The following is a 19,835-nucleotide window of genomic DNA, read 5'->3' on the forward strand; positions in this document are numbered from 1 at the left end:
TAATGTGTAAAATGGAATTTATGTAACATAAAAGAGAAGTAAATAACATCACCCATAATCATTATTAACTAAACTGTCTAGTTTAAGATAATTAATTCATATATCTTAATGACTCACACACTAATGGTATCAAGACAAACAACCACTGAACATTGAATTTTTTTTCAAATGTGTCCATCCGTGATAGTTAGTGGAGTGTATTTAATCAAGAGTTTTGACGATTTTTAATGATTTTTTTAAAATTATAGATTTTTGTGAATTTGATAGTTTTTTATTAACTTTTACAGAATTTCACATATTTATAAACGTATTTATGTGAATTACCGTACAAATTTTTATGCATTTTTGTAAACATAGATGAGATGAGAGAAGACAAGAAGAGAATGAAAGAGAAACGAAGATGAGATGGAGAAATAAAAAGTGTGTATGAGTTAAAAGTTTTAACAATTCATTCAAATATTTGGGTCGGACCAAAGACAACTTTTGACGATGTAGTACTTTAGACTTTAATATTTGTATGTTAATAAATTCTATGAAATTGTTAAAAGTCTACTGAAAATTTGAATATTTATATAAACTTATCACTTGACTTTTTTTAAAACTATATGAACCTTAGACTTCTATAAAATGTTCAAAACTCTTAAATCTTAATTGAATATCTATGTACTTTTAAAATCTAAAAAAAATTGTTAAAAGTCGTTAGATTTCATACATTGAAACCGATTTTCCAAAATCTTTTATTTAAATGTTTTTTTATGATGACGTCATAATTTATATTAATATATTAACTTTATATGCACGATTATTCACAGGTCTCCTGCCTCTCACAGTCATACAGTGTCTTTTTCATTCCTTTTCCAAAAACAGATAATTATACAAAATTCTAGGGGCAATTTTGTAAATTCATAGGTGACACCATTGTACTTGAAAGCGGAGATTGAAGAGCAGCGGTTGGGGGCAGACGAAGCGAGTTCTCTCTTCGGCAAAGAAAGTTGTTCACTTTGATAAAGTTCAAGCTTCTCTCTCTGCTTTTTTGTATACAGACGAACCTAACTCACTGTAATTAACCGCTGCTAGATTTGGATGCATTGGATCCATTGATACATATAGGACAATGTCCGCATTTCAGCGAAGACCCATCTTCATTTGAAGCCGATTAACTTCTACTTTATCTATTAAATCAGCCATGTCTTCCAAATCCAAGTAAGTCTCCTTATCTTACTTTTCTGTGGATTTGACTTGGGTTTGCTTTCCTTTTCAGTTTATCTAGTCTAATTATCTTCCGATGTGGTGGTGATGCGTTGCCGTATTATATTTATCGTGTTTCTTGATTTTGATGACCATACTTTTTTAAGTTTCCATTGGAATTGATGGACAATATTAGTTTAATTAATCAATCGGGAGTGTTTATGTCGTTTTTTATTCATTCAGCAATGTCCCGGATTCTCACCTTTTATGGATTGCGATTTCGTTGTTGTTTTCTTCCTCATTACTTTGTCGAATGCTACACTTACATTCAGTTGATGTCTTTGCAAAAATTCTTCTCTGGGTTCGCTTGGTCCCGTGCCTTGTAACGGGTGCATTTGTAGATTCGCCACTGAATGCCTCAAGTTAGCAGATAATTTGGCGCATGAATGACTTGATTATTAAGGTGGTTTTCTGCATGTACAGATCTACGTTATCAGAAACTCCAAACAGTAAGGCATCACTACCTCCCACTCGGATCAGCAGGTCAACAAGCAAAGGAGTGGCTAAATCTGCTGCTGATTCCGTGTCTCCCCTACAGACTGCTCGCATTTCAGTTGATCGGTCTCCAAGATCTGTTACATCCAAGCCTACAATAGGACAGCGGCCTGCCAAGCCTGGTGTTGGTGGTAATCCCCCTGATGTAAGTTTGAATAGCTTATTATTTAGTTATTTGTTTGAAGATAACATTGTTGCTAGCTACAAGTAAATTACAACAATTTAAATTATTTTCAGATGTGAGACATGGTGTTTTCTTAGCTCCAACGTTGTTTAAAATGATTTTTATGCTAATTTTTGCATTCAGAAGAAGACAAGTAGGGTGTTGAAGCCACCGGAACTTCAATCAGAATTAAACCTAGCTCAGGAGGATCTTAAGAAGGCCAAGGAGACATTAGATTTACTCGAGAAAGAAAAGCAAAAGTTTCTCGATGAATTGAAAGAAGCCCATAAATTGGCCGATGAAGCGAATGGAAAGCTTAGGGAAGCTTTGTTGGCTCAAAAGCTAGCTGAAGAAAATTCTGAGATCGAAAAGTTTCGAGCAGTTGAGATGGAGCAGGCAGGTATTGAAGCGACTCAGCAGAAGGAAGATGAATGGCATAAAGAGCTTGAAGCAATTAGAAACCAGCATGCCTTGGATGTGGCTGCCCTTCTATCTGCAACTGAAGATCTTCATAAAGTGAAGAAAGAATTCGATATGGCATGTGATGCAAAAAACAAGGCACTTGGGCATGCTGAAGATGCAACAAAAATAGCAGAGATTCACGCCGATAAAGTTGAAGTTCTTTCAGCTGAGTTGGTCCACTTAAAATCTTTGCTCAATTCAAAGCTCAAAATGGAGGACAACAAGAATGATAAACTCGTGACAGAATTGAGTCTGGAGGTAGATTCTCTGAGACAAGAACTCAAGAAGGCGAAGATCTTTGAGGAGAAATTGGAAGAAAAGGAGGCTGCCTTAGAGCATCTTAGTGTTGATCTGGAGGCTGCAAAAATGGCTGAATCTTACGCGCATAATTTGGTGGAGGAGTTGCACTACAGAGTTGAGGAATTATCTGCTCAGGCTGAGCAAGCAAAGAGATTGGAGAGATCTGCCTCCGAATCTCTGGATCTGTCATGAAACAACTTGAAGTAAGCACTGATTCTCTGCATGATTCTCAGTCTGAAATCTCGTCACTTAAAGAGAAGGTGGGCTTGATGGAAATCTCTATTAGAAGGCAGAAAGTTGATCTTGAAGAATCAGAACGTCGGCTTGGACTGGTTAAAGAAGAATCTTCAGTGATGACAAAGAAGGTTGAATCTATACAATTTGAGATTGAAGCTTTAAAAGAAGAGAAAATCCAGGCCTTGAGCAATGAGAAACTCGCAGCTGATAGTGTCCAAACTCTATTGGAAGAAAAAAACAAGCTGATAAATGAGTTGGAGAATTCCAGAGACGAAGAAAAGAAAACCAAGAAGGCATTGGAAAGTATGGCATCTGCTTTACATGAAGTTTCTGCAGAAGCTAGAAATGCCAAAGAAACACTGTTGTCTGTTGAAGTCGAGCGTGAAAACTATGAAACTCAAATAGAACATCTAAAGCTGGCCCTTAAAGCAACAAATGAGAAGTGTGAAAGCATGCTAAGTGATTCAAAACAAGAGATTGATATTCTCGAAAATGCTCTCGAACAATCCAAGAGTGATCACCAGAAATTAACCGCTGAGTGGGAGCAGAAGGAGCTTCATTTGATGAACAGTGTGAAGAAATCTGTAGAAGACAACTCTACAATGGAAGGTGAAATAGACAGGCTAGTTAACTTGCTAAAAATGGTAGAGGTAGAAGTTTGTGGGGTAAAGGAGGAAGAAGAGCGTTGGAAAGATACCTTCAAGGAAGCTGAATCCGAGATAATTTCCCTGAAGGATGTCCTTGGTCAGACAAAGGTTGAGAGCATGAGATTGAAAGAGGTTTTAATGGACAGGGAAAATGAAATACAGAATATTCTCCATGAGAATGAGGAACTACGAAATAGAGAAGCTGCTTCACTGATAAAGGCTGAGGAGTTATCTAAGTTGCTTGAAGAAGCTTTGACCAAGAAGAAAATCTTGGAAAATGGTGAGCTGACAGATAGCGAAAAAGATTATGACATGCTTCCGAAAGTAGTGGAATTTTTTGAACAAAATGGCACAGGAAATGTGAAGAAGCCAAATAAGAATTCAAACGACGAAGCTTCTGTCACGGAGAAATTGAACGAGAAACACATGGAAAATGACATGTCTGAAGAAGTCGATATTAAGATGTGGGAAAGCTGCAAGATTGATGAAAAAGACCTTTCTCCCGAGGGAGAAACAGAGCATGAAGCCTTTAAGGATGAACGGTACTCAAAAGCTGATGAGTTTGATCAGGTCAATGGTCTATCCTCTTTGACAGAAAACCTTGACAATGGCAAAAGCTCGCCATCAAAACAGCAAAATCAAAAGAAGAAGAAGCCGTTGTTTCAAAAGTTTGGAGGTCTACTGAAGAAGAAGAGCCCTTCCAGCCACAAGTAACATATCAGCCAACCATGACTGGATTCTACATCACCGCCGGAATGTCTTAACTCAATATATTTTTTTATTTCGTTTTTTTACCATCTCTTGTGCTAGAGGTGAGCTAAATATGAAAAAGGTGTGAAGATCATTACAGAAAATATGTTTTGGCACAAACTGTGTATGAATGTAAGATTATTTCGTAACCTTGTGTTTTCCTGCCATTTTCTTTTAATTTTAGCTTGATATATGTTTCCAACAAAAGTACACAAGTATATTCGATAATTTCTTATTTCATGTGTTTCATAAATATATATTGTTGTGTCATGACAGAGATTTAAAACATTGCTGTGTGTTCTGTGGGTGACAACCACAACCAGGTTTTGTAGAAGTTTTTCTTCTTATTCATTGATGGAACAAAGATCGAGTAAATTCATAATATTAAATTATCTTTTATGAGATTTGATTAAAAATTTTGGGTGAAATCTAGTGGGGATATATCACCCTTGTCCCATTTATGGGAACTCAGATCAGATGAAAATGAGGTGACTTTATGAAATTGAATGAATAAAAATAGACATTCTTTTTTAAATACAAGAAGCAAATTTCTTTCTTTTCTAGGCCCATTTTATTAGAGGCTAAAAGTGACTCAGACAGTAAAAATTACAAGCTCCGTATACTTTGGTATTACTCATCTTTATTTAGATAGAGTTTGGTACATAGGATATGATAAGTAAGGGATATATAGTATAATGATAAATCAATGATAAATATAATGATAAGATAATATGTTGAATGTTTGGTATGATTTTAATAAGAGTGATTAAATTTATATATTGAATTGTAATGAAAAAATTAGTCCTATCACAAAAACTTATATTTCATTGTTATCAAGATATTGTAATTGTATATATATATATACATATATATATATATATATACATATATATATATATATATATATATATACATGTGTGTATATATATTTGTGTGTGTATATATATGTATCTATATATTTGTACATATGTATGTATTTAATAAACATTTAACATTAACTTAAATATATTTAAGTTGAGGGTAATTTAAGTCATTTGTAATGTATTTTATCATTACATTAAAATTATCACACCTCTTACAAATGATGTTTAATCCTTCTCAAAAGTTATTTATCAAGGGCCCATGATATTATAATGAGCTTTTTAAAAAAAATACCAAACATTGGATAAGGAAGATTATTTATCAATCACACCCTTATCACATGTACCAAACAATGTCTTAGATTACTCGATGAGACAATTGCTAAAAAAATGTTGAGTTGATATATATTTTATAATATTTTTTTTATATATAGAATTTGAGTCGATGTCTAAATTAAGAATGATTAATCGTTAATGTTGTATGTTCGAAATTAATTTTTATAATTCAAATGGAGCCCAACAAATTTCTTATACACGTAATCAAGGTTAATTATTCATTATATTTTTTGAAAAAAGAAAATAAAGTCACGTTTACCTCTGAGAATCAAGACTGCCGTCGACAAACCAAACTTAAGTGGGAAGAAAAAGAAGAGAGCTGCCGGGGCAAAGCAAGAATGATCTGGGTTGCGCTGATATGCGGTTTAGTTCTTTACCGTTTGGTGAAGCCCTTCTTTAATGATGATGATAGTCTCATGGATCTCGAGACTTCCAACGCCAATGCCCTCTTCTCCGTTGCCAAAAGGTTCACCTTTTACTCCCTTTTCTTTATGTTCTATTGTGTGAAAACTAACCATTTATTATATTATCTGAGTTCCATAGGTTGGAAAAGCTGTATCGTGGAAGCAGAGTCTACGTTGGGCTCCAAATTCCAGACCCTGATTCCGCTTCTCGTCAGAATATTGATCTTGTTCTTGTCACGGATGAGTAATCTATCTTCTTTTTTATCCTTGAAGTGGCCCTTTTAGTTTCTTGATTCTTCTATTCCTATGTTGAGATAATCTATTTTAGCTTTCGCTTGTAGTTTTTATTCGATATTTAAAAGTGCTGAACATTAAAGGGTTGATAAACAGCCACGTTCAAGTGTTGCTTTACTTGTAATGATCTGCAGAGAGGCAGTGGTGATTTCTGTGAAGAATGTATCGGGATTTTTCTCCGTAGATAAGGATGGCAATTTGGTTTGCACTTCTGGCAAACACCATAAAACTGAGCTCATTCCAAACCCTGTAAGTCACTTGTCATGTCTAGTTAAGAAATAATTGGTAGAATCCATTTAGCAGTAGAACCCTTTACTAGTGGTGAATCCCAGGTGAAACTTCTATTCTTAGCCCAATGGAGTTTGATCGCCAAACTTGCATTTTTTTAGATCAACAAAGTAAAATTCATTTCATCTGTTTGACGATGATCAACGCCTCGACCGTGCATCCTGCCTTTCAATGCTTTAAACACTTTTTTTCTATAGTTTGAGCAGAATTTTCTCACACGACAGCTATCACAAGGTTAATACATTTTATATAACAAATATATTTATGCTTTCACAAAAAGAAGTTTGCTTCAGCTGAGATATCTAAGCCAGCCCTTATTATAGATTTTCTCACACAGACAATTATCACAGGTTTCCTCTCTTCTCTATGTGGTCCTTCCCATTTAAGTCACAAATCTGTATAGGGGTTAAAACTGGTAAAGACGTCATGGATATTAAGGGAATGTTCTACCAATTAAGATGAAGCAAGCAGAGTGTTTCTCCTGTGATACTTCATATACGTGTGGAAAAATTTGCATCCTAAAGGAGTTTCTTTTAAAGTGATTATATACCTAAAAGAAATGAATACTTTTGCTATGCTAGAATCAAGTTTGATGTTATCAAGATTGTAATAGTAATAATTATGTGTGTTTACTTATACTGTGATGTAAATTGTAATTGTAGTGATTTTCTCCAAATGTTATTTCTCAAATATATTTTCATCTACATGAAGTTGTGATGGCTATGAAATCAAATAATTATGAGTGTTTAGACAATTGAACATAATTGGTTCTTGTGGGAAGCTCCCTTCTTACCATTTTAAATGGTGTTCTGGTATGAATAATTTAATCTAAGAAAATATATATGCTGCTATCTTTTAATGCCCATTTACTCTTCTTTCATGATTTATCTTTGAGACCTTATATTGATGTCATATGTTTCTCTAACTTAGGTAGCTGAGAGCAAACAATTAATTTCCATCTTAGAGGAATATCTTGAACAAAGGGGAGTTGCTCTTCCTGAAGAATATCTAAGTTTTAAAGTCATTTGCCCGAATCCAAATTTCTGGTAAGGATTCTATCTGCTCCTTTTGCTATGTTTGCAGTATAAGAGTCAATTTTTCACTTTGTTGTCCTCTGCCTCCTCGCATAAACTGGAGTTGGATAATTTTGGGATATATGATGTCGTATTCATGTTTTGTGTTTTCCGATCATAATCATGCGATAAATCTGTGAAAAAGATTGTGTAATTTCTCTGCAGCCATATAATATTGTATATATTAATATAAAACTTTCGGAATAGTTGGTCGAGGCAAAGTGGTCAGTGCATAAATAGGGGCACCATTTAAAGTCTTACGGAAAAATTTATTCGATACTCATGACATCTCTCTATCCAATACAGTAATTATCGAGAATGCCTAGCTGATCCTAGTTTCACAGTCGGTGTATTTTGTAAGAACTTGAGTTTGTGACTAGTTATTGAGCCGTATTATTACATTGGAATGCTTGTGCACATTGTGTTTAGTGGGCTGATGATACACATGGAAATGCGGAGTAAAAATGATTTTAGGCTTTGCATTTTTTTAGCTATGCCAAAGCAATAGGTCTAAGTGAAACTGTTTCATATTATTCTTTTAACTCTATAAACATATCCACTTGGTTATTTTTTTATCATTTTCCTTTATTGCCCATGTTTACAAATCCTGATACTCTTCTTGCAGTTCCATTCATCCGGACAGTTTTCCTCCCGAGATTATTACTCGTGATCAGTGGACACAATTCAAACCCGAGCAAAAAAAAGTGAGCTCTGGATGGTTCAAAGGTGCATTTCTGGGAGGAAATAAGAAAAACCAAGGGTCGTTTAGTGAAAAGCTTAACTCGGTTCTAAGCACTGCTCCGGTTTTGGATAGGTCCGTGACAGTTTGATCTATGTTACATATTACCATTTAGGATTGATTTTACTTCCTAATTATCTACCACAATGTAAGAAGGAAGAAGCATTTGCTGGTTCCATGAGATTGCTAGTGACTAACCTTATATTCAGTGCCAAAGCAGTTGATTTCTTGTGTTTAGATCATGGAGCTGCATTCAATTATTTAAAAAAAACGTTGAGTTGAGTTGTGTGCCTTCACTTCTGAATATCCTGAAAGAAAATGCTAGCTAATTTGTCAGAGGTTATTGAGTTCAAAGTTAAAGATCACCTGAGGAATGATCTAGATGGAATATATAGTAATTGAAGCACGAGGAATGCTTTTTTGCTATGCTACTGTGTTTGCAATTGCATATTTCTAGCTCTTTCGTTGATGATCTATGGTTCTTGTTCGTTCTGGTCTAAATCCCAACACTAGTCTATGTATTTTTATTTGGTGACTTATTTTGTTTGAACTTGTTAATGTGTTAAATTCACTATGTATAGATGTGTTTTGCTATTATTGATTAAATGTCACTCCAATGAAACTCAGGCTAGAGTTCAAGGGGAACAAATATGTTCTTGGTGAGTTTCTGGAGTTTAAAGGAAAGCGTGACGATATTCATGCATTAAGAGAGATCAAGAGATCTAAAGTCAGTAGACTTACTATCCAGAAGATAAGCATGTTCGGTTTTGGTAAGAAATGAATGATACTTTTGTTGCAAAAGTGATATTATGCATGCTTGTGGTTTAACAAATCACTTTACAACTGATGCAGCCCATTCGACGCTCCAACTTTTGTATGCGCCTCGTGATTATCGCAGCGAAGGACCTTCTTGGTCATCTCAGTGGAAAGAATTAACTGTTAATTCAAGCACAGAAGTTGTATTCCAACCCCAGAACTCCACCAAAGTGCGGAAGTACAAGTTGTCTTCAATTGTTTCCATGTCACTCAGTGCCTGACCGTAATCAGTGGGCAGTTTTAAGCTGCAATCACACTGTGCATAATACTCTTATCTTGAAGAAAATGGGAGAGTTGATAATATTGCCAATTTATGAAAATTATGTCTTCATGTCATAAATTTCGCCTAACATATGCATAATAGTGATTTAGTAATTGAACATATCTATTGTTTTCATGATGTTTGTATATTATTACAGCACTAATTAGAAATTTGAGAATGACATATAATAAAAGAATTTCTGGCTTTGAGTTTCTCTATCAGATTAGCATACGAGTCCCTGAAATATCCATAGAGAGTAATTTTTTATCAAACAGAATCACTTCAACTACATTACTCACTAAATCTTTAGGACAAATGTTAATTGATATCAAAAGTTTTTTTGTAAAACAATTTGTACTCTAAATTTTTTTTTGGGATAAAAGAAAATTTATATCAAAAGTAATTTTTTTAAAATTATAAAAACTATAAAAATTTAATTTGATTTTTAATTATATTTATTTTTTGAAAAACATACTCACAGTGCATAGATAATGATGTATGCATTAATGTTTTAAAATCGGATGGGACTGGTCGGTTTGACCATGAACCTAATTTAAACACCTAAGGTGTGTTTGGTTGAGTTGATTAAATAAGGATAGATTAATAGTCAAATATTTATCGTTAAAATTTTAAGTTGTTTTAAATATCATTTTGATCCGGTTTAAGATCCAATTTTATGGATAACAATTTGATTAATAAAATTGGATCTTAAACCGGGTCAAAATGATTATTAAAACATCTTAAAATTTTTAACGGTTATTTATTGTTTGACAAAATATCAACATATACTTAGTCGAATAGTTTCAAAAATCTAGGTAATTATTATTGATTTTTATATAAATGTTACATGTTTGTAATAAATCAGCTAATAATAATGTTATTAAAATAATATTGAAATTATTATCTTTATTAGTAAATACTTTTAGTTAATAAAGTCAAAATATATCATGTAAAAATTAGGTATTGTTTAATTAATAAAATATATTTTATAATACTAAATTATTTTATTATTATTATTAATATTTTATATATTGTAATTATAGGAAAATAAGGAGAATGTCTGGTCGCTGAGAGGCAGAGGGAGTCGTCTCAGTTCTCAAACAACACGCGAAGCTCTTTGTTCGACTCTCTGGTACTATTTCGAATCCCGTGTGATCACTACTCATGTTTTCCTTTTTCTGATTTCCTGCTTAATTTTTATCCTTTTTTTATTTGTTCGATCTCGTGATCTCTTTACTAGCGGCTGCTTTATTTTCCCGTCAACTGTTCTTTTACTTTGTTTTATACACGTTGATTTGTAGTTTGGTATCAAGATTTTGTGGGGATTTTTTATTTTATTTTTGTGGTTGGATTCGTGGGTCTGATTTTGTGAATGTGTCTTTCGCAGAAATTCTAGTGATGCTTTAAGCTTTGGTTGTATTCAAACCTCGCGAAAAGACTTCAATTTTACATTTGCTATTACTATTATGAGCTAGTGTGACGGCTTCTGGGTCTTTGTCAATTTAATTTGAGATCTTGTATTTATAAATGCAAGAATTTTTTAGGGTTTTCGCCTCTGCTTTTCTACTAATTTTTTTTTATCATTTCGAAACAGGTTTTCTACTATTTTACTGAAAACATGAGCGACAATTTGATGGACAAAGTCAACGCCTTTGGCGAGCGCTTGAAGATTGGAGGCAACGATTTGGGGCTGAAGCTTAGTGCTGGAATGAGCTCTGTGAGTTCCAAGATGAAGGAATTATTCCAAGGCCCAAACCAGGCAGACAAGCTTGTGGAGGAAGCCACAGCCGAAACCTTGGAAGGGCCTGATTGGGCCACGAATCTTGAACTTTGCGACATGATCAACCACGACAGGATTAACAGTATTGAATTGATACGTGGAATAAAGAAAAGAATCATGTTAAAGATCCCTATGGTTCAGTATTTGGCTCTGGTGTTGCTTGAAACTATTGTAAAGAATTGCGAGAAAGCCTTCTCCGAGATCGCGGCTGAGAGGGTTCTGGATGAGATGGTGAAGTTGATTGATGACCCTCAAACTGTTGTTAATAACAGGAACAAGGCCCTTACACTGATTGAGTCATGGGGGGAATCGTCAAATGAGCTTCGCTACTTGCCTGTTTATGAAGAGACATACAAGGTAACCCTACAGTTGGAATTCGAATGAGCGATTGAAAAATTCCTTTCTCCCATTTTTTATGAGCGAAATTTTCCGTATCCATATTGATAATATATGGATTAATTTTATATTTTCTTTTTGTCCAATATCACAACCTTTTAACAATTTCCTGAATAATTGATGCATGGTGCGATTAGTCACGCATGCAAGTATTATAAGATAATTCGACCAGGTAATTTGATTCCTTTATAACATTCATGGATGGGATGAATTGTTATTGCTGGAAATTTTCTCATTTATCGTGCATGTACAATTTTCTTTATAAAACTATTCTGAGCTAACTTGTTAATGTCGGTAGGGCGATATAGATGACATTGTTACTGATTTTTATCTCTTGAAATTATGTTTTGATATATTAGAATATACTTCTTCCCATTCCAGAGTTTGAAATCAAGAGGACTACGTTTTCCTGGTCGCGATGATGAGAGCCTGGCTCCTATATTTACTCCTCCGAGATCTGTGTCGGCTTCAGAATCAAATGCTGCTCTGTCACAACACCACGATGTTAACCCTGCACGAAGCTTTTCAGCCGAGCAAACAAAGGAAGCCTTTGATGTAGCTAGGAATAGTATAGAGCTGCTAGGCACTGTCTTATCCTCTTCACCACAACAAGATGCTCTGCAGGTTTGCTTTGGTTTTTTTATGTCCAATTTGCCATTTGAAGTTCTCTTATTCATATGGGTTTATTAAAGCTCATTATGATTTTTTCTTATTTTTTACAGCCCTTTTTCTTTTATCAAATCTAATTTTTGAGAATGTAGTCCGAACTTCTTGTTCCTTTGATAAATTCTCTACATCCTCGATCAATCCTCGCAAAAAATTTGTGAAATTCACCCTTATTTGTTCTGTTACCTTACTATTCATTTAGAAAAAAAATTCATTGTGAATGCCGTCAGAATTGAGATTCTAAATCATCAGGTTACTTTGTCTTAAGTTTGTAGGATTTTATCTTAATTTTTGTCTTGTTATTTGAGGCATAGTTCCGTCTTTTTTCATGGATGAAAGGTACCGTTTGTTGACCTATTCATTAAAATCTCTTTTACCATAGCTAAGAATTATATTTGTGAGAATTAAAGAGGTTTATTTAATGCGACCAAGTAAAAATGTCAAAGTCAGGTCCAAGAAAGAGGTTCACATTATTTCTTGCCACCAAAGTTATTGTTTTCCATCGTTTTGACCGAGGGAGTAATTTTATTAATATTTCAAGCTATTTTCATGTTTGTGAAATTTAAAGGTTTGCAGTTGCAATCTGACATGTCTGCTGTTCTTTTCATGCCGTAAAGCAGTACAATGGAATTTGTCTGGTTCATGGTAAAATATTATTAAAAACATTTGTCAAATATCAGAGGGGATGTTGGGTTTGTAAGCTAGATAAGTTTGCGCTTCTTTATTATCTTTTGGGGAAGTGTTGGGATTGGTCAAGAAGTCGTTTTTATGATATCTTTACAGAGTATTAATTAATTTTCCTGTGCTGCCTTAGCAACTAGCACATTTCCTCTTTTGAAATCGTTTGGAAATTTGTTGCAGGATGATTTGACCATCACACTTTTACGCCAGTGTCGCGAGTCACAATACACTATTCAGAGCATCATAGAGTCAGCCGGGGATAACGAGGCCCTCCTTTTTGAAGCACTGAACGTGAATGACGAGATTCAGAAAGTTCTATCCAAGTATGAGGACATGAAAAAACCTTTGGTGGTTCCACAGGAGCCCGAACCTGCTATGATACCTATTGCTGTAGAGCCCGACGATTCACCCCGTGTGGGAGGCGGCAAAGAAGAAGCCTTGGTCCGAAAATCATCCGGGATACGGTCAGCTGGAAGCCATGGAGGAGGGAACAACGATGAAATGATGAATGATCTGGATGAGATGATATTTGGTAAGGTATCCGGCGGCACATCAGAAACAGCGCAGGATACAAAGAGAAAGCAGACGCCGAAAGATGATTTGATTACCTTTTAAATACTCGTGCTTCATGTCTGTAACTTAGTCATAACTTATATTTGGCCCCCGGACTGTCTTGATGTCTTGACTTAAATATGCTCAAGAAAAAGTTACTCAATTATGGTGTTTCGTTGTTTTTTTCTAATTATTTTTATGTATAGAAAAAGACTTGCATTGGATTGAAAATCATCCGCTGAATAGTAATTTCGTGTTGTTTTCTGACTATGCTTTAATCGGTGCTTTGTCCGTGGAATCGGGGAGGCAGTATTCATTGTTGGAGTTTCCATGCCATGATATTTGATTGAAGTTTTATATCATATAGTTTATCAAGGTCAAGAACCTGAGGTGAAATGGACGTACATCGCATTACTATAATTATTATGAGTGGATTTCATGTGAGAACGTCTCATGAATCTTAATTTATTAGACGAGTCGATTTTATCCATATTCACAATAAAAAGTAATACTCTCATCATAAAAAATAATATTTTTTCATGGATAACCCAAATTAGACAATAAAAGTAATACTCTTATCATAAAAAATAATATTTTTTCATGGATAACCCAAATAAGAGATCTGTATCACGAGTTTTTGTCAATTATTATTATTATTACTTGTGTATAATAATTTGGTGTTTTCTTATTTGTTTGTGACATGTGTAATGTGGTGATGGCCCTTCCTCGCAATTGCATCCAACAATCTCATATTTTGCTTCGAAATAATAGTTTCATATATTGATATGGTTATTCTCCTACAATATTTGAATTGAATCATGTAAAAAGTTTAGAATTTGCAAGTATTTGTCTGTTTGTATTGAAAACGTGGCAAGTGTTTATACTAATTTGGAAATGTAGTTGAACATATCAAACAGTGGAGATTTGTCCAAATATGATTCCAGAATTTTACTTTGGGAAAAATTTAGTGATCCCTTACAAATGGGATTTTAGTAAAACAATTTAGTGATCCCTTACAAAAGGGATTTTAGTAAAACAAGCAATACTAATGACGTGGTTTTTGGGCTACTTTGTAAGAGGTATTCCTTTCTAATCAATTTTTTATTTGCGAATTTCTCACAAATACTATTTCAATACGCTTTGACGATACTGAATCTTAAGCAATTTATGTAAACCTTAATATGATTTGTTTTTTTTTTTGTGTGTGTGTTGGAGAAGCTATTTAATAGCTCTAGTAGCTCGGTTGATATAATTTTTCTTTCATTCTGATGAATTCTTAATCGTTATCCTTCGATGTGTACTGACTAAACCTTCGGATTAATGCAATAATCTGTATGCTACGCTGGTCATGTAAAACTGTACTAGACAAACTCTGTGCGACAAGATCACTCAAGAAAGTGTTGATGATTGAAATCGAACTTATGATCATTGATCAAATAATTACACGTTCCACCAACTCTAACACTCCTAAATGCAAATTAATATCATTCTTGCGGCATACCATGGTTTTTCGGCTAAATCATTCGAAAACAAATAAAGCAAAACATTATTTTAGAAATACATAATCTTTATTCTAATGTGTTCTGATCTATCATATATATATATATATATATATATATATATATATATATATATATATAAAATACATTTTTATTTAAAAAATGTGATCATAGAAAAAACAATTTAGTATAATAAAAAAATTGCAAACTGTGATTTTTCCAAAATAAATAAATAACTTAAAAATAATATGACAAGATACAATACCATGATCAGAAATCAAATTATACTCGGAAAAAAACTCGCAGTTGAGGGAGGAACCATCATATACCAGGAAATGAGCCACCCGACAATGGCTCTTCATAAATCCATATTGTTTCAAGTCTTTGAATAATTGAAGCCACGGGCCCTTGAAAACCTTAATTTCATGCTACAAGTCAGTAGCTGGAGTAGGATTGGCGGCTTCCGATGATTTGACAGTTTCTTCTTCATTGCTTTCCACGTCTATTGACTATTGTCATATCTTCATTAACCTCTGCTTCCTCTACCTCCGTCATTATTTCATCTTTGTCTTCTTCAGTGGGTTCTACTCCATTTTCAGCCGAATTCGTTGGAGCTCCATTTGAACTTTGTTCGGTCGAAGGCAGACAACCATCAGCAGAGATTGTCAACATAGATGCGACCAACAAATTCTGTTGAAATAAAAAACAAGAAAACCTGAATTTTTAATAATCTTAGCATCATGGTGAGGTACGTCAGGAGTGAACCAAATTTGGCCATACGATACTGATAATGGACTTTCTTTCTCTCTTGTCAATAGTGGCCAGGAAGCAAATCGTGTAAAGGTAAACCATAAATAGAATCCTATCATGACATAGGGGAGTAAAAACAATGCCAAGTGGGGTGAAATAAATCCACAAAAAATGTAGGATGTGTTCGGCTAAACAGAAGCTCAGCAAGTACATATGTATATATAAAAGGACTACATTTGGTTTCATATAAGATGGGGAAAAAGGAAATGAAGGGTCATTACATTTTGTTTGTGAATTTGCGGGTGTTTGGTTTTGTAGGAAATTACAGGTGGTCAAAGGTGACATCAGTCATAGGACTTCCACAATTGTTGGTAGCATTTGATTTTTAAACTAGTTAATAGCCATCTATCTTTTAGGGAACACCGAACATGATACATCACAAACAAATGGAATTAAGATTTTCATGAAAAATTTCTGGAAAATATTTATTTCCTCATTTTTCTTTATCCCATAGCTACACAACCAAATGGAACCAAGCTCGACTCTGTATTGTCTTCTGTACAAATGAGAATAGGAAAATCAACCTTTCGAACTAGCCACAAGTTCCATGAACATCAAACACCAACTGATCTGGCTTTTGTGTATAAAGATGAATTAATATGCATCAAGTCTCAGAGCATTTAAACAATAGAAGAGCTGCTTCAGTAGAATGTTTAACCCCACAAGAGATTCACATCACTTTTTCGAATTCAATTGGTGTTATTCATTTTTATTGGTGGTTGGTGCCATGGTGATAAAAAAATTAATGAAATACCTTTTCTAAAGCCAATGTGAGCTTCGTGAGCCTGGAATATATACTTCTTGCAGACAATAGGATCTGTTTAATCAGGATTACAAATATGTTTCAGATGCATACAAACGAGCTAACAATTGAAAGAAGGTAAAACAATGAGACCGTGATCCAGGTTCAGAAAAATGCTATGATAAGGAAAATAACAGAAGCTTCCAGAAAAATATAAAAAAAACTGGTAATGAAGTCATCGACAAGCTCGCCTCACAAAGCCTTTGCAAAGTAAAAGGAGGACCTTCATCAAAGCTTCGAATAGCTGCACAACACAGAATGAAACAATAGGTAAATTCTTCGCCGATGTTAGTATCCTAAATCAACTCAAGAAAGATCTATTCTTCAAACTGTTTAGCGAGCATCGACTCGGAAAACAACTTTTCAGCTCCAATTAGAAAATTAAGGATGTCTCATGTTGCCCATCTTGAATCTTGGCTCATGTGAGAGTAGTAGCCCTGGATTTTTTCCTCACCCATAAATATATATATACCGCTTACTTCAACATCATGCAACAATAAATAACAAGAAAATTTGGCCTTGCATCCTCAGAAGATTTAGGATGTCTCAAATCGCTGAACTTGAATCTTGGCTCACATGAGAGTAGTAGTTCCTGATTTTTTCCTCACCCATAAATATACATGTACTGCTTGCTTCAAAATCACGCAACAATAAATAACAAGAAATTTTGGCCTTCCACACTTTGAGTGAAGATAGAGAAAAAATTAATGAGCCCAAATAGAGAATAAAAGTGCAAACACGGTTGCTTAGAATGGATATACACCAAGTGTTGTCACTTAATAGAGTACTCAGACCCGTCATCACACCACATTAAATATTATATAATATAAGGTGTGCCACTGGGAAGTACCATCGTCCAACCTTTTCACCAACACCTGGAAGGTTTCTCCTAATGAGGTAAACTGTTGGTCCATAGTCATCTTTGCCTCTGGATATTCTGTAAGGATCTTTAAAAAAAAAGAACTGTCAATATTTAACCAATAAATATTTTGCTCACAGATAAATCTTATTAAACCAGCAGGAAGGACAAAATCTGTATTTGACCCCACTTGTGGATATTGAAGGTCAGATATAACAAGTTAAACACAACATTGTAGTAGTACACTGTTGACAACTTGTTATATTTCCCAGTACCTGTTTAAGAAAGTAAGATAGAATATTCTTTAACTTTTTCCAATCTTGCCTGAGATGAAACAATAGATTGACAATCAATCCATAATAAATTCAAATATTTGGAACAAATTCATATAAAGCAATACAACTAACATGCATATAACTTGCGAGGTAGATCAGACTCCTGGTTGTTTTATAGCCAGCAATTATAGAAATGCTCAGGGTTCATAGTTGTTTATACTTTCTAAATATTTTTTTATTAAATATTCACTTAATTTTAGAGTTCTATAGTTACTAAGGACTTATTAAAATTGATGCTATAATTCTTTAATATCTTATCCCACTGGAAATACTCAAATGCTAGAGATAATAATGAATATATGCACTGATGACTAATAATCAATCAAAATTTGTGACAACAGCACATGATAATTTCAATATACCACAAAAACATTCTAATAATTATAGAAAATTTAATACACACCATATTATAAAGATTTACTTCCAAATTATATTTTATTATTTTTCTAGTTTTCAATTATTCACCAAAAATCCAAAATTGTTTTAAATGCGAAAAAGTCCATGCAGTATCCTAAAAAAGAACAAAACGCCCTTGCCACATTCAATGAGGTCATGATATACTTGCTGACCCTGTCGAATATAGTATCCCTGTTTTTATTTTTTAATTTATTTTTCAGGTACTCCTATACCAATAATACTGGTTCCATGTATCTGCATTCATATCCGTATCTGAGAAGTATCCAATATGATTTATAATCATTTTTTGGAGTATCCTTGGATCATAGGATAGAACACTACTACTACTACTACTATTTAGCATGGGCATATAAAACAGCTCGTCAAGTAAAACTATGAATATCATGACGCAGATATTATCATGATACACATTACTCCTCAATATGATTCCTAAACAACCAGAGGTGAAAATTAATAGAGAAAATATTTCATTGCGTTTTTCAGCAGTAATAAAACTGAAAATAAGTGTAGGATCCCCTATCTAGATTAAGATTTATTAATAGTACAAAACTGCAAACAAATAGATTAAGAGTTTAAGACATGGAATGCAAATAGGAAGGAATACTTAGAGAACAGAAAAGCATACCAAAATCTCCCAGTGGATGCACTTGTTCCTAATGTACATCTTACTTCTTCCACCGAAAATTGATGGGATTCTATGCCTCTGCTATCACATCACAAATAATTAAATACAAGAATACATAAATACTTAAAAAAGCATAACTTCGATAGGGAAACTGAAACTTTTACAGGTGATTCGACAAGTCGGAGACAGAATGGTCGTATTTCTGTTCGGCATCGTGATTGGCTGAAACAACCAAGTTCTCTGGGTTCTCATTTGCTGCCACCTCCATTTACAACACCTCTATCTGCACAATGCATTCATTTGGTCATAAATAAATAAAGTGTAAATTTCAGTAGGCATTGGTAGGAAATTAGTCACACGAGGGAGTGATGTAAAAAGAGGAAAAATAGAGAACGAAATTTCACTCCTCTTGGATCTGATAGAATTCTCTATCTCTTTTGTACGTCATCTTCTTTCCCCAAGTTCTGGAGCTTGGGTCACTCGAAGCAGCTATGGTATCATTTACAGATCCCGATTCAATCGAAATTCATAATCAAAATAGACATTAAAAACGCTGGAATAACAGGCAAGAAATCAATCAACAAATCCAAATTGAAAACAGAAAACTCACCGAAGAGAAGAAGATTTCAGGGAATTAAACTTCGAATCCAACGGTAAGTGAGAGAGAACGAGGGACTCTTCGTAAACAACGTGAGGGGAGTGCGTGTGGTATATATATATAACTATAAATTACGATTAAAATTTATTTTATAAAATAGTTATCCAAATATCTTATTAATTATTTTTTAACTATAATTTTTTTAACAGAACATTTGCCGCCTAAACATAAATTTATTCTTCTAAAAACTTTTATAATTTTTTTAATATAAATAACACTTTATTAAAATATTTTATAAATATTTATTCAAATAGAGCCTAAGACATATTTATATGTATGCTTAATTAAATATATTAATAATACAAAAACTAGTCTTGTTATCATAAAATTAATTGACAAAACTTGTGTGAGACGGTCTCACAGGTCGTATTTTGTGAGACA

At 33.9% G+C, this 19,835-nt stretch overlaps 4 protein-coding genes across 8 annotated transcripts; 3 read left to right on the forward strand and 1 right to left on the reverse strand.

Moving 5' to 3' along the window:
• The first annotated feature begins 956 nt into the window (after nucleotides 1-956).
• On the forward strand, nucleotides 957-4,539 carry LOC140818696 (WEB family protein At3g02930, chloroplastic-like). Its single transcript, XM_073178744.1, is given in 4 exon segments — nucleotides 957-1,203; nucleotides 1,672-1,888; nucleotides 2,051-2,849; nucleotides 2,852-4,539. Coding segments are annotated over 4 exon segments (2,448 nt in total). The 5' UTR covers nucleotides 957-1,186; the 3' UTR covers nucleotides 4,267-4,539.
• Nucleotides 4,540-5,721: 1,182 nt separating this feature from the next.
• LOC140818707 (uncharacterized) lies at nucleotides 5,722-9,509 on the forward strand. Its single transcript, XM_073178753.1, has 7 exons — nucleotides 5,722-5,964; nucleotides 6,042-6,146; nucleotides 6,331-6,445; nucleotides 7,415-7,530; nucleotides 8,183-8,371; nucleotides 8,924-9,066; nucleotides 9,149-9,509. The coding sequence occupies exons 1-7, from the start codon at nucleotides 5,837-5,839 to the stop codon at nucleotides 9,331-9,333; spliced, it is 981 nt and encodes a 326-aa protein (XP_073034854.1). The 5' UTR covers nucleotides 5,722-5,836; the 3' UTR covers nucleotides 9,334-9,509.
• An 898-nt stretch (nucleotides 9,510-10,407) lies between these two features.
• Nucleotides 10,408-13,713, forward strand: LOC140818716 (TOM1-like protein 1). 2 transcript variants are annotated; one of them, XM_073178761.1, is made up of 4 exons: nucleotides 10,408-10,506; nucleotides 10,969-11,511; nucleotides 11,932-12,174; nucleotides 13,078-13,713. In XM_073178761.1, the coding sequence occupies exons 2-4, from the start codon at nucleotides 10,993-10,995 to the stop codon at nucleotides 13,510-13,512; spliced, it is 1,197 nt and encodes a 398-aa protein (XP_073034862.1). In that variant the 5' UTR covers nucleotides 10,408-10,506; nucleotides 10,969-10,992; the 3' UTR covers nucleotides 13,513-13,713. The 2 variants fall into 2 exon arrangements, with proteins under 2 accessions (XP_073034862.1, XP_073034867.1); XM_073178766.1 differs by having other exon boundaries at nucleotides 10,419-10,523.
• Nucleotides 13,714-15,202: 1,489 nt separating this feature from the next.
• Nucleotides 15,203-19,505, reverse strand: LOC140818729 (uncharacterized). Of its 4 annotated transcripts, none has more exons than XM_073178786.1 (8): nucleotides 19,407-19,505; nucleotides 18,961-19,079; nucleotides 18,797-18,874; nucleotides 17,695-17,743; nucleotides 17,411-17,507; nucleotides 16,752-16,804; nucleotides 16,513-16,575; nucleotides 15,203-15,638 (listed from the first exon to the last, which is right to left on the reverse strand). In XM_073178786.1, the coding sequence occupies exons 2-8, from the start codon at nucleotides 19,062-19,064 to the stop codon at nucleotides 15,435-15,437; spliced, it is 648 nt and encodes a 215-aa protein (XP_073034887.1). In that variant the 5' UTR covers nucleotides 19,065-19,079; nucleotides 19,407-19,505; the 3' UTR covers nucleotides 15,203-15,434. The 4 variants fall into 4 exon arrangements, with proteins under 4 accessions (XP_073034887.1, XP_073034877.1, XP_073034889.1 ...); XM_073178776.1 differs by having other exon boundaries at nucleotides 18,797-18,877; XM_073178788.1 differs by having other exon boundaries at nucleotides 18,961-19,075; nucleotides 19,407-19,499.
• Nucleotides 19,506-19,835: the final 330 nt, after the last annotated feature.

The sequence above is a fragment of the Primulina eburnea genome, chromosome 2 (genome assembly GCF_022965805.1).
Source record: "Primulina eburnea isolate SZY01 chromosome 2, ASM2296580v1, whole genome shotgun sequence".
In the NCBI taxonomy this organism is placed as follows: Eukaryota; Viridiplantae; Streptophyta; class Magnoliopsida; order Lamiales; family Gesneriaceae; genus Primulina; species Primulina eburnea.